The sequence below is a fragment of the Dermacentor andersoni genome, chromosome 5 (assembly GCF_023375885.2).
Source record: "Dermacentor andersoni chromosome 5, qqDerAnde1_hic_scaffold, whole genome shotgun sequence".
In the NCBI taxonomy this organism is placed as follows: Eukaryota; Metazoa; Arthropoda; class Arachnida; order Ixodida; family Ixodidae; genus Dermacentor; species Dermacentor andersoni.
The window spans coordinates 2,728,702-2,750,019 of record NC_092818.1 but is presented as its reverse complement, the minus strand read 5'-3'; the positions used below and the strand labels follow the sequence as shown (position 1 = coordinate 2,750,019).

General features: G+C 43.1%; 1 protein-coding gene across 2 annotated transcripts in view; it reads right to left on the bottom strand.

Annotated features, from left to right (window-relative positions):
• Positions 1 to 917: 917 nt before the first annotated feature.
• The window catches only part of LOC126529899 (uncharacterized), a 70,509-nt gene continuing 50,108 nt past the window's right edge, over positions 918 to 21,318 (bottom strand). The window contains exons 2-3 of one of the 2 annotated variants that reach the window (XM_050177353.3): positions 11,449 to 11,597; positions 918 to 1,178 (exon numbers count right to left, since the gene is read on the bottom strand). In XM_050177353.3, the coding sequence (XP_050033310.1) occupies positions 1,036 to 1,178; positions 11,449 to 11,597 (292 nt within the window). In that variant the 3' untranslated portion in view covers positions 918 to 1,035. The remainder of the gene's footprint in view (positions 1,179 to 11,448; positions 11,598 to 21,318) is intronic. The other variant, XM_055070092.2, reaches the window with a different exon arrangement.

Here is a 21,318-nt window from a genome sequence, read left to right as displayed (position 1 = left end):
CAGGTTGAGCGCGCTTCTGTGCCCACGCCCGTTTTGTCCTGCCTTGTAGGCGAGATACTCTTGCCGCTACAGGCTGCACCTTGATTAATTTCGCTTCATTCACATCAAAAGTCGTGGCTCCAGAATGGACGTGGGTAGGACCGTCATTGGTGGCACCATTAATTTTGGTGTCACTGAATTTTGGTCTCACCAAAAGTCGAGGGTTCGAGTGCCTTAACTCTATCCTATTTAACTGTGCCTTAATAACCTTCACCCTAATTAACACCAAAGATCGTGGCCCTCAATCCCACCAAATGTCTTGGCTTCGACGCCCATCAATTTTGGTGCAATTGAATTTTCGCGCCATAACGCCGCATGGCTAATTTTTCGACAACGCTGGACATCGAATTTTTCGACCCATGAGCCACCTAAGGCTTTTGCCTTAATAAGCTCAAATGTGAGAAGGGGCAATGACGTAGACAAGGGAAAAAAATTAATTTCTTCGTTTGATAGAGCAATCGAACACGCACGTATTGCCTAACCTGGACATTTACACGGCCTTGTGTCAGCTGGTCCCGACAGCGTTTCAGAACTTCACATCGTTGAAACTCAAGCACGCATTCGCAGTCATGGCAACTTAGCCGAGGTGACCAGATGGCGTCGAAGGAACACTATAGGCATGCTTCAGGGCACCATACCTTCCTGCCTGTCCTGTTCTTTTTAACCCTCAGATTTCTTTTGTTTCTTCTGAAGAGCTGAAGATGCATCAGTTATAGACTTGTTCCCTTAGCCGCTGATTAAACATCGGCTAAGGCCTGTTTGGTCAACATAGCGTTTGCGGCATGACAGAGAGAGGCGCGCATCTGTGTCTGTGTTGGTCAGATGTTCCGTCTTGTTTCGCTGTTATAAAACCCCAACTATGTCACAGCAACTTGTCCGAGTTACCACTTGATAGGCATTTACTTAAAAAAAAAACAATTTTTCCATAAAGTGAGGGACGAAATTGCCACACCGCCAATCTCGTGGGTGTAGGCCTGTCCATAAAAACTCGCTACTCTAGTCGCACGTCATTTCCTCTGCGCTGAGAGTTCCAAAGTAGCGACCCCTGAGGTTTTCAGGCAGGGCGCACTCCGAGTACGTCCAGCTCTCCTCGTACTCCACCAGGAATTTTAGGTGGCAGTCACACCGAAGCGGGTTTCCTGCAAGCAGCATGGTAAACAAGGTAAATGTAACGAAATAATTAAAGTTGAAAGACGTTTCATGAAAAGGGTATACCCACGCGTAAATAACCCGAGAGGGACAAAAAGCATGCGCAATTATCACACGAAGGTAGATCGGTAGTTAAAAAATTCGTTTGAACCCAGGGATCCAGCTACGTGCTAGTGCCATTCTGGTGCGGCTGTTCTGCCAACCGACGTAAGCTCTACGCGTTATTGACCAACAACGTAGTACGGCGAATACATTTTTGCAACTAGAAGTGCTCAAAAAATTTTATATGTGTGTCTGCACAGCTTTCTGAAAAGAACTTAACTTACAAACTTTATATTCCAAGAAAATGGAATACTGTTAGAGGAAATATGTAAGCAAAGCCTGTGTAACAATTAGCGGTTAGATTAAACTTGCTCAACCGTTGTTTTCGGCCCGTTTCAATGTGGTACATGAAGCACTTTAAAAGTTGTGCCACTTTGGTGACACGACTAAAGGTAGCAGATATTTTGTATTTTACAAAGGAAGGCCAATTATACGGGTGATGCGTACTAAAAGTTTCAGGTATGTAGGCTTATTATGCAGTTCTCTTAAATTTTATGCCTGGTACGTGGCATGTATTTTCTTTTCCCCAGTCTCCTCAGTGAACTATGAGAGGCGCGGTGTTAATATTGTGTTGAAGGAGGAAGCATGTTTTGAGTCACGAAAGATATTTGTTTAATGTGCGTAGGTGAGTCACAGCCGTTGTAGAAAGTTACTTATTAATGCCTTCCAGTGTGTCATACTACTTTTTTTTCCCGAATGCTGCTCACAGTCCTACAGCAACTCTTCAAGACGCCATTCTAAATTCAGCGAAGGTCACATTCTAATTGTAATGTGTGGCGAAAATTTCACGTTCCTGGTTAAAGTAGAACCGCAGCAAATAAGTTGTGAACTCTCGTTTTTCCCCGTTTTCATGTTTGATAATATGTTCCAAGCTGGTTTTCCGCTGTTCCTGCTGAACAAGGCAAGACCTCTTTTTACATTTAGCGAAGATAAGCGTGTTGTTAAGAACAGTGTGTAGAGAAAGTTAGAAGTTTGTAGGGTAAATGCAGCCTTTGTACTAAATTACGCTTGCAAGTGCTAGGAGGCATCACGAACATATTTTATGTGTGGCGCTAAATTTAGTCTGCTGCCTTGGCCTAACTACACACGCCACCAAGGTCAAAGTTGGAGAATGCAAGGGGAATGTTACGATACAAAGGTTCCTCAGGTGACCTCCGGTGACCTTGGTGAAGTGTACTAGACGCCTTGCTCATATTTGGCATAATGAGAAAAACGAACTCCAGCTTCAAAGTGTCTAGAGCAATTGGGGCCTTCGAAATAAATTACGTCTGCAACTGTGTGAGTGTATTTTATATGTGGCGCGAAACTGAGCACGCTGCCTTGGCGAAACTATGAAAACCACAGAAATCAAACTTAGCCAAGTGAGGATGTCTGCTATGTGTGCGATGTTAAATAGGTGTGGGTCAAATACACCCGTTGAAAACGTATTCCTGAACAAGTGTTTGACAGTGTCATGTCAACGTTTTTACCTAGGTTTCGCAATGTACCGAGATAAGTGAGTACTACAGAACCTTTAGATTCAGTAGAATGGGCGCCATCTGAAGCTGAATGTGTCGAGACATTTTTGAGCTTCTTGTTTATTTAGGAGGATTACAAATAATTCTTTAACCCTATTTCTTTTAGTTTTTCCATGTGTTAATTATATGACCTTCTTCCAGTTTACTCTGTGAAATAAACGAGGCATCCTGTTTATATTTGGTGTATGCAAGGACTGGATGATAGGACATGTGGAGGTAAATTTCAAAGCAGGTAGATTATTGGTGGTCATTGCAATTAATTGCAATGACCTAATTAAATGACCTTGCAACCTAAGCTGGACAGAGCACATGAATAAGGTACGCACTAAGGTTGCATGATCTGTTGGCTTGCTACAACAGATCTGATGCTTCGTGCCTATCAGGCTTCTCATACAATTGTACTTTTCGTTTGTGTACTAGTATCTTAGCTACTACCTCTTAGTGTGGGGAAACGGTAATAAAACAGATATAGAAAAATTGGCAGTGCTGCAACGGCGAGCTGTTCGGTTGCTGAACTTCTCAAAACAATGCATAGGATCTTCTATACTAATGATGCGCTACAGCATTCCTAATATTAGAGACTCTTACAAAACACAGATCTGCATACGACTGTTTAAAGAGATCTTCAGCAACAGTGAACTATTTTCAACTCGTTACCTGAGTAGAGACAAAGGATACAACGTACGTCACACACCAGTAGTAATAAAGAAACCAAGGACAAAATATGGCACGCAAACGTTGAATATGAAACCATGTGTTTATGTAATACATACCCTAACATTATTGACGAAGCTATAAATTGTAGAACAATTCACAAATTTAAACATGCAATACAAAACATAATCTTTTCTGGTCACAGTGTGTTTAACGAATTTTAATAGAGTTTCTTTGTTTAATGTCAATAGTAAAGTTATTAATGTTATATTCTGAACATATAACTTTTGTTAATAGCAGAATGTTCTTATTTTTTGCTGTGCTGTACTTATTTAGTTACTTGCTATTTGGCAAACGGTTGATACCTTTAAATGTGTTTAAAATTTTGCGGTAAATGGTTTTGAAGTCTTGTGTCTTATGAGTTGTACTTTGTTTTATCAGTAGGCTTCTGCTGCTCCAGCGAGGTAAAGGCCTTAGTCAGGAGGATTACGCCCTCCTGTTGCCTTACCTTGCGGCCAAACCTTGCATTTGTGTTGCCCAAATAAATCAAATGAAATTACGAAAGCGCGCGCTCTTGAGCGCCATGAGTGTTCCCTACGAGCGACGCGCGATTGCCTCGTTCATTTGGCAATAGCACAAATGCCACCAAAATAAAGCTGAGCGAGAACTGCAGAAACGCTACGGCATTTATCTGTGTGACGTAAAATACGCGTGGATTAACTACAGTAGTTAAAAAAAAGTCTAATCCATTGTTCAAAAGTGTCGCAGAATTCTTTTGAGGTATGTTTGCCGATGCCTTAAAATACGTTAACCAAGTTTATAATTTGTGGGAATGAGGACCATATTAAGTGCATTGTGTAGCAATAGTTTAGCGTTCCTGACTAGAAATTTGGCAAGTAATTACAGAACCCTCGTGCATTTATCGTATTTCTTTATGCCTGTGCAAGGTGCGTAGTAAATTTCTCCAGTGTCCATGGAAAAAAAGTTTTCGAAGTCTCCTATAAATCTTCTCATAGAGCTTCTTTACGTTTCTTGGAAATGTTGAGCAGCTAAGTTAAAAGTGTTTCAAAATGTGTCGCCTAATGTGGCCATTGCTGTAAAATCGTTTTGGAAGCGATGCCAAGCGTTGTATTTGTGTTTCTCGAAAAAAGCAGAATTTATTCCGCTGCCAGGAAAAATGTAAAACCAACCGAGGTCAAATTTAGCGAAAATGGGGGTGGCGAGAGGGAGTTTGACCCTAGGGCCATTGTTTTCGGTACGTAAAACGTCCGTTGTGAAAAATTCCTTAAAGGTTGGAGAGCATTATATACGGCGAATGGCTTGAACCATACAAGTCATAAGTTATATAGGCGCAGCATATTAAGCTATGTGATTAATTTGAAGTCCACTGATAGGCTATAACCACTGCTTGAAAGAAACAGCTTCGCTGAAAATTGGGTTGTGATTCTGCAAGGTAGCCTGCAGCATTGCTTTTTCAGATGTTATCGCTTCTATGCCAAGAAACTATGCGCTCTCTTGGCGCTTTCCCAATCTACTCGTACTGGCGAAAACAGTGGGCCTCCCTCAGCTTCTTATGGCTGTATGCAACTATGTAGAGCGCGCACAATGATATAAAATCTCTGCATTTCCCATCATAAGCAGAAGGACATAATGCCAACATGCGAGTAATTGAAGGGGAGCAGTAAGTGCTCTATTCTTAATACCTTCAACGGCGATTGACAATGAGCAGCGCGTAGATATATTACATCCCAACATAACGACGCCATACCATCACGCGCAGCTGCAGATACGGTTTCAAGGTGTAAAGTCCAACCCGGAATCGAAACATACTAACTGGCGCTAAGAATACAGAGGACGAGAGCAAGAAAGACCCGATGTCGTCTCGGAGTCCCTGCATTTCCGGACTCTCCGTGAGCCAGCCCAATAGTGGACTTACGCTGAATCTTGGCCCTTAATTAGGATGCGTAGCAATTTCTACACAGATGTTTATGCGCATAATTTATGTTAATTCAGATCAGGCTGCGCTTGGTGGCTTACAGCTGCTTTCTGTGTAGTGAGGCTCTTCTACAAGGTGGACAGTTGTGGAGTCTGTTGATTTCGTGTTTATATGTTCACCTTGAACTTCGCAGGAACGTTGACTCCATTGCCTGCGCCGATAAAATTCAGCAGACGTAAATATTATCATGAGTGCCATAAATAGGCGACTTGCTATACCTCATTCTCTCGCCTTAAGCTTCGTGCTATTGCCTTTATTTATTTATTTATTTATTTATTTATTTACTTATTTATTTATTTACTTACATACCTACAGCGCCCTACGTTGTGCATTAGAGTAGGGGGAAGGAATTTACAAATGCTGAATCTAATACGTGATGCAACACAATATTAATGTTCAAAAATGCAGTACTTAATAGAACATTACACCTAAGGTTATTATGAAATACAATATACATACAATTTAGTACATAGTGCAACGCAATAATAATAATAATAATAATAATAATAATAATAATAATAATAATAATAATAATGATAATAATAATGTAATTACAAAAAACAGCGCTTAAGGCAGAAAGCCGCGGACAGGAAAGGTTAATCTCCTATTCTTTCCGAAGCAAAACACATTTTTGAACTAAACGTATAAATGGTTCGACAACAAATTGTCAAACACAGATGGCGTTGCTGTGACAATTTCAGGCGGCAGTTTATTCCAATCATGTAAAGTTTTTGGAAAGAAGAAATGCTTATATAGATTGATAGGGCATTTGTACTCTTGTACTTTTAGCGGATGATCTGTTCGGAGTGATATGTAACTTGGATTCTTCATGTATGTGTCCCTGCACAAACCAGTCTTGCCTGTGTAAATATTGAAGAAAAGTTTAAGTCGCAAATATTTTCGTTGGTTCTTGAGAAGTGGCCATCCCAAGTTAACACGTATTGTGATGAGCTCTGAGTGAAATCATAGTTGACGGTAACGAACCGGGCGGCGCGTTTTTGTATTTGTTCCAGCTGATAAATGGCTGTGTTTGTCTCTGGGTCCCAGGCAGAGCTGCCGTACTCTAACATCGGAGGATAGTTTGTTAAATAAAGCGTTTCCTTTACCTTATTGGGGGCTCTCCAGAAATTACGTTTTAGAAAATTTAACATACGTCTAGCCTTAGACGCCACGCTCTCTATATGGTCATTCCAAGAAAGATTATTTTTAAAGACAACGCCTAAGTACTTGTAACTACTTACCTCGATGAATGGTTCAGTGTTTAGAAAGTAATTTTTGACAAGCGGTACCCTCTTAACGGCGGTACACCGTCCGGTTTGACCGATATAAACCTGTTGGCAACTTAGGGGTATCTCATATAAGACATTAGTTTTGCAAGCCGTCTACTGCGCTGCATGTTTCTTAGAGCATGGTTCGGGTTTTGCCTTTGTCCAGCATAGGACAACACGCTGCTTTCAACCAGTCAGATACGCCTCGAGCCATTTCATCAGTGATGCTGGAATTTTCATGGCAGACAATTTTGTCAGTAGAAGGTAATGTGCAACAGAGTCAAAAGCTTTCAGAAAATCCAGAAATACGCAGTCAACCTGGTGTCCGTTATTTATTGATGATGCGATATCATGGGTGAATTCGATTAGCTGAGTGTCACACGAGAAGCCCCGGCGAAATCCATGTTGCATGGGGCAAAAGAATCCGTTGCCCTGTAAGTGACTCATTAAGTTGGTATAAATTATGTGCTCTAGTAGCTTACATGAGACGCTAATTAGTGAAATAGGTCTGAAATTTTTTGTCATTGTCTTGTCGCCATGCTTTAAATACAGGTACTACGTTACCACTTTTCTAATCTTTAGGCAGGGACCCCTGTTCGATGGATGCTTGAAGAAGAATTACTAGAAATGGGGCGACGGATGCAGCACAGTTCTTTAAGACATAGTTTGGAATGTGATCAGTACCAAATACGGAACTAACTTTAACGTTCTTGAGCAGTGAAGCAACTCCCTGTTCTGTTATTTCTATGTTTTCCGTTTGTTCGAAGTCGGTAGGAATTGGTAATTAAGTCTTTCACAATAGCAGCAGTGCCGGAAAATATTGACTGGAAGTAGTGATTAAAGCGCTCAGTCTTGCTGGTTACGTCATCACCATAATTTACGTCATCTATAGTATCAGGCACAGCTACTTTATTGCTCCTTTTACTTTTGACGTACTTCCAGAGATCTTTCGGATTAGATTTTATTTTGTCACCTAATGCGCGCAGGTATGTAGCCTCAGCTTTCCTCATTTCTTTGTTATAGTCTTGCTTAAGTCTTTCATCTTAAGATACGTGTCGGAATCTGGGCATGCGCAATATTTGCGAAATTGACACGTGTACTTCTCGTTATCGGGCGACACGTTTTACCGCCCAACAAATGTTATCGCACAGCGCAGGACGCGTCTGCATGTATCGCAAGTTTCTGGAATGTTATCGATGGTTCCATCCGCTGTCGGTGACAAAACCTTGTGTAATCTGATTGCATGTGTGCGCGACGGGAATAATGTAGACCTTTGTGGAAGGCACGCAGGTCCCAGAGATTACTCTGGAACATTCGACGACTGATGTATAAAAGCCGACGCGCTTGACCCGCTGATCAGATTTTCGACGATCGCCGAGTGTATTCGCCGCAATCGTTCTTTGAGTGTAGCCTGCTTTTGAGGGCACAAGTTCGCGTAATAAAACGCTAGTTTCCTTAATCACTTTGCTGCCTTCTTCACCGTCACTACCACGTGACAATATAATCGGTGCCCTCTGTTAATAATTGATTGAAGGTTGCGGTTCATCCATAGCCTATCAGTTTGCCGTCGGGAAGATACGGTGCGGGATGGGACGTGAATTTGAACTGATGACAATAGCTTAGCTTTAAACAAACGCCAGGCAGAATTAACGTCGATGTTTGAGGTGTGTCGACGAAATACAGGTAGAAAGTCGTCAAGTTCCAGAGATAGGGATGACTAATCTGCTTTTAAATCCCACAATTAACCCCGGAAGAAGTAAAGAAAGCCTTGGGAGCTATGCAAAGGGGGAAGGCAGCTGGGGAGGATCAGGTAACAGCAGATTTGTTGAAGGATGGTTGGCAGATTGTTCTAGAAAAACTGGCCACCCTGTATACGCAATGCCTCATGACTTCGAGCGTACCGGAATCTTGGAAAAACGCTAACATAATCCTAATCCATGAGAAAGGGGACGCCAAAGACTTGAAAAATTATAGACCGATCAGCTTACTGTCAGTTGCCTACAAACTATTTACTAAGGTAATTGCAAATAGAATCAGGAACACCTTAGACTTCCGTCAACCAAAGGACCAGGCAGGATTCCGTAAAGGCTACTCAACAATAGACCATATTCACAATATCAATCAGGTGGTAGAGAAATGTGTGGAATATAGCCAACCCTTATATATAGCTTTCATTGATTACGAGAAAGCGTTTGATTCTGTGGAAATCACAGCAGTCATGGAGGCATTATGACATCAGGGTGTAGACGAGCCGTATGTAAACATACTGCAAGATATCTATAGCGGCTCCACAGCCACCGTAGTCCTCCATTAATAAAACAACAATATCCCAATAAAGAAAGGCGTCAAGCAGGGAGATACGATCTCTCCAATGCTATTCACAGCGTGTTTACAGGAGGTATTCAGAGACCTGGATTGGGAAGAATTGGGGATAAGAGTTAATGGAGAATACCTTAGTAACTTGCGATTCGCTGATGATATTGCCTTGCTTAGTAACTCAGGGGACCAACTGCAATGCATGCTCACTGACCTGGAGAGGCAAAGCCGAAGGGTGGGTCTCAAATTTAATCTGCAGAAAACTAATGTTTAACAGTCTTGGAAGAGAACAGCAGTTTACAATAGGTAGTGAGGCATTGGAAGTGGTAAGGGAATACATCTACTTAGGACAGGTAGTGACTGCGGATCCGGATCATGAGACTGAAATAATCAGAAGAATAAGAATGGGCTGGGGTGCGTTTGCCAGGCATTCTCAGATCATGAACAGCAGGTTGCCATTATCCCTCAAGAGAAAAGTTTATAACAGCTGTGTCTTACCAGTAGTCACGTACGGGGCAGAAACCTGGAGGCTTACGAAAAGGGTTCTACTTAAATTGAGGACGACGCAACGAGCTATGGAAAGAAAAATGATAGGTTTAACGTTAAGGGATAAGAAAAGAGCAGATTGGGTGAGGGAACAAACGCGAGTTAATATCTTAGTTGAAATCAAGAAAAAGAAATGGGCATGGGCAGGACATGTAATGAGGAGGGAAGATAACCGATGGTCATTAAGGGTTACGCACTGGATTCCAAGGGAAGGGAAGCGTAGCAGGGGGCGGCAGAAAGTTAGGTGGTGGATGAGATTAAGTTTGCAGGGACAACATGGCCACAATTAGTACATGACCGGTGTAGTTGGAGAAGTATGGGAGAGGTCTTTGCCCTGCAGTGGGCGTAACCAGGCTGATGATGAAGATGATGATGAATCTGCTTTATTGTAAAAGAACACCTTCCGTGGCGGTGGGCTTTTTCGGCGCATAGCAGTATACGTAAATTTTGCAGTAATGATTCCGTGGCCGCTTGTACCGGGAATTACGGTGACGCTGCGCACAAGATCTTGATCGTTACAGAGAAACAGATCAGTTATGCTTTCATTAGCTGATTCTAACCTTCTTGAGCGTTCAACGAACTGGGACAGAGAGTCGGCGTTTATCAGCTCGCAGGATGCTGTGGAAATAAGAGACGAGGCATTGTATTGCGGTTGAAAGTTTTCCCACTTAATATGGGGAAAGTTAAAGCCGCCACCAAGAATAATATATGTCGTGTTTAACGAGAGCATGATGTCATTCATTTGAAAGAAATGCTGCGGTGACCTGCAATTTGGGGTAGAGTAGAACGATCCATTGCTACAGAACATCATCCTACACCAGACCGTTTCACAAAGGCAGCTTTCTACGTTGATGGGAGTGCTGCTGAGACTGCTGTGGATCAAAACCGTGGCTGTTGCGGTCTTTTCTGTACAAAGTGCAGTCTGACGGAAATAGTTCGCCGTTGTAGGCTGAACTATCTAGCAATGACTCTGTGCCAATGACTACATGTGGTTTCAGTCATGTTTTTTTCTTTAATTTTTTAGACTTCAACAATTCACGACAATGAAATTCAGGTTGTGAGCTGTCTTCCGAGATGTAGCGAACTGTGACGGCTGTCCGTCAAACTCGATTACGTCATCAGAACTAGCATTATACTTGTAGGTCTTTTTACCTGTCTTGAGCTTATTGAAGATAAGTTTCAAGTCACCGCCACGTGATTTAGGAAACTGAAGTAACTTCTCGCGCTCAAAACAACCCTTCTTTGAGTAGTCTTCACTAATGCCAAATTCTGTTCCCTTTAGCCTCGAAGCGGCCTCAAGGACACGTTGTCTTTCTTTAAAGGATATAAATTGTACTATTACCGGTGTTTTCTTGTGCTCAAAGTACCGCCCTATTCTATGTGCTGTCTCCATAGATTTTAGTTCGAGTGACACATTTAATTTCTCTGTACAGAAGGACGGAATCTTTTCCTCTGATTCAGCCCATGTGTCCTTCATGGTGTCGGGAAGGCCGAATAAAATCAAGTTGTTCCGGCGAGACCTATTTTCTAGGGACACATTTTGTGACACCCTTCCAGCATGACAGCAATCAAAGCGCCTCCTGCCACAACCACTCAAACGATCTTTACTTTCAGAGCCTGCGAAACATTTGAACACTACTTTTTTTTACAAAAAGCCCCAAGACTAGAGCAATCTATCTATTCACATTACCTGCACCATTTCAGCAGCACCATTGCCTGCATCAGGACTACCACGAAAAATTCAACTATTCAGAACGCCATGCTTGTATCACTACATTGCCGCACTTCATGTCTCTCTCTTGTCTTTGTGATATGAATGAATTATAAAATATTGGAAATTACCATGTGGGCTCGCACCTACCAAAAAGGTACACGTAGGTTCCGTTTCGTCTCAGGGGAGCCAGACTTCGCTCGTCCAAGGTGGTAATTTTGTTGCGTCCTACATTGAGAAACTCGAGCATGGGCACCTCCTCACCAATATCCACCGGAAGACCAGTCAGGGCGTTCCTTCTGTGGAGAAGACGAGTTGGGCACCATTACTGGCGCAATAAAAACTGCGTAACTTTTCGACAGCTTGTGAAACGTCCAACGAACTCAGCACACACAACGCGCTGGGAAGCTTTCAGTTTGCCGTGAAGGCTCTACAGCTGTAGCCTGCTCAAGACAGACGTCTCACGGACACAGGCCTCTCCAATCCTCTCTATGTGGATTGCCTAGCTCTCCAATTTCTTTTTTAAATTGATGTTTCCCAGCTGATCAGATGCACGTATCCGAGAACGATGGTCTGCTTTCTTTATTGAGAAAGTTTTCGCGTACTTGTAGAGGAGGTGTCGCGCTACTCATTCAAACATGTTTCCTATGAGTTATTCGTTCGCATGGTTTCGGATACGTTGTTTGGTAATTTTAACATGACAGTCTTTTTTGCTGGGCTGCACCTAAAATCCCTTCCTTGGAAGTACGTCACGCAACCATCACCACGCAAATCCGCATGGTGATGATTGACACTTGACGGCAGCCGCGGAGCGCATCGCACACGTTTCCAAAGTGCTCTTCTGCAATTCCCAGGTTTTTCGCCACGGACTTACAAGCAAATGCGGAGCGTACAACGTTTGCGGGACTGCCACTCTGGTGTGCCAAACCACACCGACATCGCCGGACCAGCGGCCTTTCTTCTTTGAAATTCACGCGGCAAGAAATTGGACACTGACGTGTGCATCCCCTGCTGGCATGGATCAACAATCTTGATCATTTCGTGGGGCGTTTCCCATCACTTGACCGCAGCCCCGGAGCGCATCGCACACGTTTCTAAACTGCTCTTCTGCAATTCCCAGGTTGGTTGCCTTACCTCACCCTTTTTTTTTTCACTTTTTTTTGCTCCGCTGCTGCCGTCGAAGTGCATCAAACAGTTGAACACTTCAACGTGTTTTGTGTCTCTTGAAGTGCCGCAGCCTTCTTCCTTCTTATAGTGCAAGACGTGCAAAACGGGCCGTTGCAGTGCTTGCCGAGTTTCGCTGGACGATGCTGACCGGGTTCTAGTTTGCTCTGAGTGCGAGTTTGTTTTTCATGTAAGGGATTGTTCTGGAGTATCTGAAAAGGCGTTTAATAGCAAGCGCGAGACATCACCGAAAACGTGGAAATGCTCATTCTGTAAGCCTGTCGGTGGCAAGAGCCATGTTCCCGTTGCAAATCAAGCATCTGAAAACAACAACCTTGTTAAGTTGGCAGAAATTGACCGCGAGCTAAGTTCTGTTCTCGAGCATCCTGCCCAGATTTCATGCATGGAAAAATCTGTTCAGGTCTTGTCTGATCCTTTCGACGCTATTCAACAGTGGCTGGATACTCATGAGAAAGATATGAAACACGATAAGAACCGGTTGGAGAAAATTGAGAAACAGGGCGCATTTCAGTAGCTTTCACAGCTGGAATCTGATGTTGAGGATCTTGAGAGACGGAGCAGGCGATTAAATCTGGAAATTCAAGGTGTGATTGAGGATGACGGAGACCTGTGGAGTAAAGTAAATGGAGTCGCCGGAAGATTACAGGCTGCTTTGTAGTGCAGGCAAGATGTCGTAGCCCTACATAGGTTACCTGGAAATCCCGGGAAGCCGCGAGGAATGATCGTACGTTTTGCATGCCAGGAATTGGCCGATGCTTGGCTCGCGAACAAACCTAATAATAATAATAATAATAATAATAATAATAATAATAATAATAATAATAATAATAATAATAATAATAATAATAATCATCATCATCAGCCTGGTTACGCCCGCTGCAGGGCAAAGGCCTCTCCCATACTTCTCCAACAACCCCGGTCATGTACTAATTGTGGCCATGTCGTCCCTGCAAACTTCTTAAGTTCATCCGCCCACCTAACTTTCTGCCGCCCCCTGCTAAGCTTCCCTTCCCTTGGAATCCAGTCCGTAACCCTTAATGACCATCGGTTATCTTCCCTCCTCATTACATGTCCTGCCCATGCCCATTTCTTTTTGTTGATTTCAACTAAGATATCATTAACCCGTGTTTGTTCCCTCACACAATCTGCTCTTTTCTTATCCCTTAACGTTACACCTATCATTTTTCTTTCCATAGCTCGTTGCGTCGTCCTCAATTAAAGAAGAACCCTTTTCGTAAGCCTCCAGGTTTCTGCCCCGTAGGTGGGTACTGGTAAGACGCAGCTGTAATATACTTTTCTCGTGAAGGATAATGGCAACCTGCTGTTCATGATCTGAGAATACCTGCCAAACGCACCCCAGCCCATTCTTATTCTTCTGATTATTTCCGTCTCATGATCCGGGTCCGCCGTCACTATCTGCCCTAAGTCGATGTATTCCCTTACCACTTCCAGTGCCTCGCTACCTATTGTAAATTGCTGTTCTCTTCCGAGACTGTTAAACATTACTTCATTTTTCAGCAGATTAATTTTTAGACCCACCCTTCGGCTTTGCCTCTCCAGGTCAGTGAGCATGCATTGCAGTTGGTCCCCTGAGTTACTAAGCAAGGCAATATCATCAGCGAATCGCAAGTTACTAAGGTATTCTCCATTAACTTTTATCCCCAATTCTTCCCAATCCAGGTCTCTGAATACCTCCTGTAAACACGATGTGAATAGCATTGGAGAGATCGTATCTCCTTGCCTGACGCCTTTCTTTCTTGGGATATTGTTGCTTTCTTTATGGAGGACTACGGTGGCTGTGGAGCCGCTATAGATATCTTTCAGTCTTTTTACATACGGCTCGTATACACCGTGATTCCGTAATGCCTCCATGACTGTTGAGGTTTCGACACAATCAAACGCTTTCTTGTAATCAATGAAAGCTATATATAAGGGTTGGTTATATTCCGCACATTTCTCTATCACCTGATTGATAGTGTGAATATGGTATATTGTTGAGTAGCCTTTACGGAATCCTGCCTGGTCCTTTGGTTGACGGAAATCTAAGGTGTTCCTGATTCCTTTTGCGACTACCTTAGTAAATAGTTTGTAGGCAACTGACAGTAAGCAGATCGGTCTATAATTTTTCAAGTTTTTGGCGGCCCCTTTCTTATGGATTAGGATTATGTTAGTGTTTTTCCAAGATTCCGGTACGCTCGAGGTCATGAGGCATTGCGCATACAGGGTGGCCAGTTTCTCTAGAACGATCTGCCGACCATCGTTCAACAAATCTGCTGTTACCTAAACCTCCCCAGCTTCCTTCCCCCTTTGCATAGCTCCCAATGCTTTCTTTACTTCTTCCGGCGTTACCTGTGGCGTTTCTAATTCCTCTAGACTATCCTCTCTTCCATTATCGTCGTGGGTGCCACTGGTACTGTATAAATCTCTGTAGAACTCCTCAGCCACTTGAACTATTTCATCCATAATAGTAATAATATTGCTGACTTTGTCGAAACCTGACACGAAACCTGACAAACAGTGAGGATAGGGTTTACATAGCTGAAAGCCTGACCCTCCGTACAAGAAAGCTTCTCTACTGTGCTAAAGAATGGGCAAAAAGTTCTGGCTATAGGTGTGCTTGGTGTTCTAATGGGAAAGTCCTGGTACGTAAAAATGGTGGATCCTGCGGTTCTTGTAAAATGTTCTGACGACCTTTCTGCCCTAGCTCATCAATAAGAGATATTTTTGAGCTCAATAGAACCATTATGCACCTAGGCTATAAAACAAAGACCGAATGGTTCTGTACACTACGCGTACAAAAAATAGTATTAAGCTGTATACATTTAAATGTGCAATCTGCGAATAATTAAACAGAACTGGAAACCTTCTTCTCAGAAATAGAAAACTTGTGCGATGTAGTGATGTTTACTGAAATGTGGTACACTGATGCTAGCAATATTTTTCAGTTATCTAATAAGAAAATTTTCTGTTTAAACAGAATCACGGCGTGGAGGAGGTGTTTCCTTGTTGGTAAATGAGTCTATATCATGTGATCTATCTGGCAACTTTTCGTGCACGGATGAAAATATTGAGGTTCTATGTGTTGAAACCAATGAGACGTTATTTGCTGTTTGTTACCGACCACCTGATGGCAGTTTGAATGCTTTTTTCATGTTTATGGATAATCTGTTGTCATTCGCCAGTGAAAATCAAAAATGTGTAGTTATTGGTGGCGACATGAATATTGATATGGGTTGTGAAAACGCAACGACGCGCGAGTTTAAACACATTTGTCCGGAACGGTTGCAATAATGCCATATAATCAGCAACTAGGGTTACAGCTACAAGTGAAATTACGCTTGATCTCTTTTTGACAAGTTATCACCCTTCATGTATTAGCGGTTGTGTTTTGGCGCATTGCATAGGTGATCAGATGCCAATTTGTATGTACGTTGAAAGTGCACATATTGCGATACGCAGCAACGCGTCTGACATATTTTATCAGGACATTACTGAACAAGCGCCGCAGGCATTTCAGGCTCAACTAAGCGACGTAAGCTGGGATAATATCCTTCAAGGAAATAATGCGGAAGTGGCTTACACTAAGCTTATCACAATGTTTCTTGACGTGTATTCAAAACACTTCGTCTGCAAAAAAGTAAGCATATATATTTCAGAAAGCTTTGGCTAACAAAATACCTGTTTAAGAAAATAAAGAAGCGCGACCAGCTTAATGGTAAATTTGTAAAATACCGTGACCCTGCTGGCCTGAAGGCTTTCAAGGAGTATAGAAATAAACTAGCCAAACAGTTAAAGGGAAGCTGAAGAGTCTGTCGAATTCAATAAGACGCTCATATACGGATGCGGGAACCTTATGTAGGTAAAATTTGGGTTTTTTTTTTTTCAATTAGGAGCGACGTAATCGTCGGTTGAAATTGCGCTGTAGCTCCGCCCCCCGTCGAATGCCGCGCGCTGCTGCTGACGCTGACGATGCGAGCGGAGACCGGAAACCGTGGTGTTCTGACGTCAACTCTAGTGTTTCGTTCCTTCGCAGCGTCCGCGACCGTGCCTGACCGCGCTTGTTTCTGCGTGCGTGCCATCGTAATCTGCTTCGATCGACCCTGCATTCTTTTGTTGGTGCGTCTGCGTGTATGTAGAATGGTAGTCAACGTGCGTGGTAGTCAACGTGAGTGGTAATCAACCTGAGTGGAAGTCAACGTGGTAGTCAACAGATGAAGGTCATTACACGTACTGCATGAACCGGGAAGCTTTTCACGCGTTTAAACCGTCTTTGTAGATTGCTGACAGCTTTGGACAGCGCACAAATGCCGACGATCGCATCCCCGCTTACGTTCCACGAGGAGGCATGCAGGAACACAACACTACAGTTGTTTGACCGGAAACGAGCTCACTAGATCGGCGAGATCACGAGATCGCTTTGCAAAAAACATACTCACCTAAGAGCATTTCCAACACGAGGAGATCCCAAGACTGTGCTTTCGTTCGCGTCGAAAGCACTGCTCGCACCAGCATCGTTTGCTTCTTCGAGAGGCCGGCTCTTCGCAATCGGCTCGTACATGTAGGGAGTAACGCCGAACTCTTCAGAAAAACGCAGTCTCTCTAAATTTTCCGTTACCGTCTCAGAAAAACTGCACCAAACTACCTGGCACCACGCTTCATGTGTAGCGGCAGCGGTCGGTTACTAGTGTTGACGTCACGAGGCGCCCGACCAATCACAGGCGGAAACGATACGCGCGAGCTGGGCGTGTCCGCTGCTGCACGTTTCGTCGAAATAAAATATATTTGCGCTTTCTTTCGCCCAATTTCGATACGATATTCGAATTCGGAGGGTTGAAAACCATTATGTACGGATGTTCACTCATTTTTTCTGGAAAACCTTTCAGCTTCCCTTTAAGAAAAGCAAAAGATGCACATTATTTCCAGATGTTTTCTTCTTGCTCTCAGAGCCATAAACTTTAGAAGAACCTGAATTTTATATTGGGGCGACAAAGAAGGAGCGAGTCTATAGAACAAATTGCTTACAAAGGACAGAAGTTATCACGGCAGGAAATGGTCGAACAGTTTAATAAACATTTTGTGTATTGCGATACCTATGTTACTTCTGCAAAACTTCCTGACCTTACTTTCCCTCCAAATCAAAACACGCTCTTTTTCCAGCCTACAGATGTTCATGAAGTGCATACAGTATTTTCTAGTTTTAAAAACTGGTCATGAATTGATCCTGATGGGATGCAAATAACACCCGTAAAACTTGTGCAACATGAGATCACTGAACTACATGCAAACATATACAACTTATCCATCTCAACTGGTGTTTTTCCTGCAAAGATGAAGAGTGCGAGAGTAACAGCACTTCATAAGAAAGGCAACAAGGTAGAAATAAATAATTACCGGCCCATACCTGTTCTCCCTATCTTTTCCAAAGCTTTAGAGAAAATATTTGTACGTTAAACTCATTCTGTAATAAGCACAACTTAATTAGCGTATCTCAGTATGGGTTTCAAAAAGACAAGTCTGCAGAGTTAGCCCTATCTGCATCATAAATAATATATCCTTACCAATTTCGAAAACAAGCTCATAACTCTCGGTTTATTTGTAGATTTCAGTAAAGCGTCCGATTATATTAGCCACAATATTCTTTTTCATAAGCTCTATCGTTATGGAGTTAGAGTACTTCCTCTTGAATTTCTGAAGTCGTATCTTCAAAATAGACGCCAATATGTAAAGATAAATAGCTTCATGTCCCAAGAGAGGTTTATACTTTCTGGAGTACCTCGAGCCAGCATTCTGGGTTCTTTGCTTTTTAATCTATATGTTAACGATATTGTAAATATTCATTTCAATGTAAAATTTTTAATTTACGCAGACGACACCAGCATATTTATAACATCACGTTCTTACACCGAGCTTATCACCATATCAAATGAAGTGCTCCTGAACTTAGTACATGGCCTAAGCAAAACTGTTTATGTGTCAACCCAACCAAAACTAAAGCTATAATTTTTCGGCCAAAAGGAAGCACCTCCCTTTTACTACATGGCATAGCCTATAATAATGCTCCAATTGAATTTGTAGCATCAAAACCTTAGGCGTGCATTTTTCTTCATCGCTGCTATGGAATGACCATGTAAACTTTGTAACGCAAAAACTGAATCAGATAACAGGTGTAATAAGCCGAAACCGTTACCTTCTTCCTACATCAGTTAAAGTACTATTATATAACGCCTTATTCACCTCTCATCTCAATTATTGTCACCTCGTATGGGGCCCTACAACTGATACGAATTTAAGCAAATTATTTTTATTAGAGAAAAGGATAGTACGCGTCCTCGCAAATGTGCCGTATGATTCACACACCGGCCATTTATTTCACAAGTTTAAAATTATCGCACTGCACGAAATCTATAGGCGTTGACTTTTGCAGAAGTTTTATCACACAAACAGGAAAAGCGATCTTTAAATTATTATGTTTAGAAGAACGTGTCCCCTCACGTTTCACAAGAAACACAGAACCCTGGACAGTGCACGGTGTTAGAACTAATTACAGCTCACAAATGCTAAAAAACAACTTACCAAGGCTTTTAAATGCTTACAACAAATCTGGCAATGATATATGTGCCCTTACCCCATCAGAATTTTCTCGACTTAATCAGCGGGACTAATATTCATGTTTATGCGGTCAGCTATTTCAGAAGTGCAGATTAGATGAGTTTACAGCTTTTTATTCACATTTATATTACATATATATGTGTATACATATGTTTGTTTTCATCTGTCATGTGTGAAACGTTTTGTAACTTAATTACGCGCAACTACTCACTTTTCACTTAGCGCTTCTCATGCATTCTTGCAAACTGTGTATTTTTGTATTGTTAAAAACACGCGGCAGCTCCGCGCTGACCATGTCTTGTGGTCATAGGGGGCAGGGTATCTTTTCAAGCTGCACTTGCAGCTTTTCTTCCCTGTCTCCACCAATCTGTTGGAAATAAAGATATATTCAATTCAATATTCAATTCAGATGGTGATACATTCCAGTTTTCTGCCTACCTAATGGTTAGGAAAGTAGGTATACAAAGGTTATAAAGGTTTTTATGTTAAGACAGCTATACTCTTGGCTAATAACAACCGCGTTCTGATAAAGAAGACGAAGGGAGGCGTGCCTTGTGTCTACGCAACCTTTCATCTTCGTTTTCAGTGCGCTGTTGTTATTAGTCATGAAACATAGCAACTCCCGATCCCAGTCTTCTATCATCTTGAACTGTGCTCTTCACGACGTTTGTTTGTCGCAATGAGTTCATTTATGTATGGGCCGTTCCATGCAAACTGTACCAACATTGGCGCTTGAACATCTGCCGTTTCTTTCTAAAAAAATTTGGTGCTTGCGTACAACACGAAAAGTCAGTGAAATATTTACCGATGAAATATTTCTTGCCCAATAATTTTTCGGTGGCTCAAGCACCACCGAAACTTCCTCGCAAGAGCCGAAAGTGTGCACCACAGGAGGCGTTGCCAAAAAACTCTGTTCCAGCGTGCGAGCCTGCTGTTTCGGTTAAGCGAGTTTCGGTTTCGCCTCCAGCGTCTGGCAACCACGAGCGGCCTCGGTATGTCGCCGGATGGCGCGGGTAAAATAAACATTAGATCATGTTAGGCACATAACCGGGGAGCAGACCAGACGCTACCGCGTGGAACAGACACGCTCGTGGAATTTTTCCTACACAGTCATGTATACCTATTGTAATAAATAATTAAGTAGTTTAATGTGACGATAGAACTCTCCTCCATACAAATGGTCACCCGGAGTTTCCAGAAGCAAGCGCTACAGCTTTCAGCAATGCTGGACAGGTAGCCTAATAAGCGCAAAGCTGCAACGTTAAGCGGTATGGCAGCCACCGACGCTGCCCCGACGGATAGACTATGAATCCCAGGGATATGCTGCCGTCTCAGCCGTCGCTCGAAAACTCCCGTGTTTCTGGCTTGCAGACCCTGCTCTTTGGTTCGCGCAAGTGGAAGCCAAATTTTCATCCAGGAGAATTGTGTCTCAAGAAACAAAGTTTCATCACGTTACTGCGGATCTAACACCACGCGAAGCAGCCGAGGTACGAGACATTATCCTCGCGCCTCCAACCGAGTAGCAATACGACGCGTTGAAATACGAGCTCGTCTGCCGCACCGGCCTGTCCAAGGCAGGCGTAAGAACTTTTTTGAGGTGACGACTTAAGTTAGCGCTCATGGGGACACTTGGGCTCCAGTATCAGTTAATGCCGTGAACGGAACACCACCTACGTCTACCTCAATTAGGTTTGTGTTGGAGAGGAGCGTCAACGGAGGGTTTGGACAGGACGAACGTGATGCAGCACTACCTTCAAGAGCTCCATGGCCTAGTTTTCCGTCCGTTGGTTTGGCGAGGAAAAGCGGCGAGGTTGGGTTAACGGGGAGCGACGGCGTTGAGGCGATGGCGATCGCACGGACGAGCGGCTGCCAGGGGCATCAGAAGTAGGATAGAGACGGCGAGGTGAATAACGGCGAGCGTCGGCGTATGGGCGAGGAGCAGGGAATGAGCTCCAGTACGGCGGCATCCAGGTGGTGCGGCAGTGGCGTGATACATGACCAACGCGGTGGCAGCGGAAGCAGATCGGTTTGTCGTCTGGGGTTCGCCATCAAGCAGGATTGCGTGGTCTGGGAGCGAAATACTGGTCATTACAGGTTGTGGACATGGGAATGGGTGCCGAATCAGATCGGGAGACAGAGCACGCGGTAGGGATGCCAAGGTTTGCAATTTCTTGCTGCACAACTGTTTGAATAACAGAAATAGTGGGGATTCCGTGGTCAAAGGTA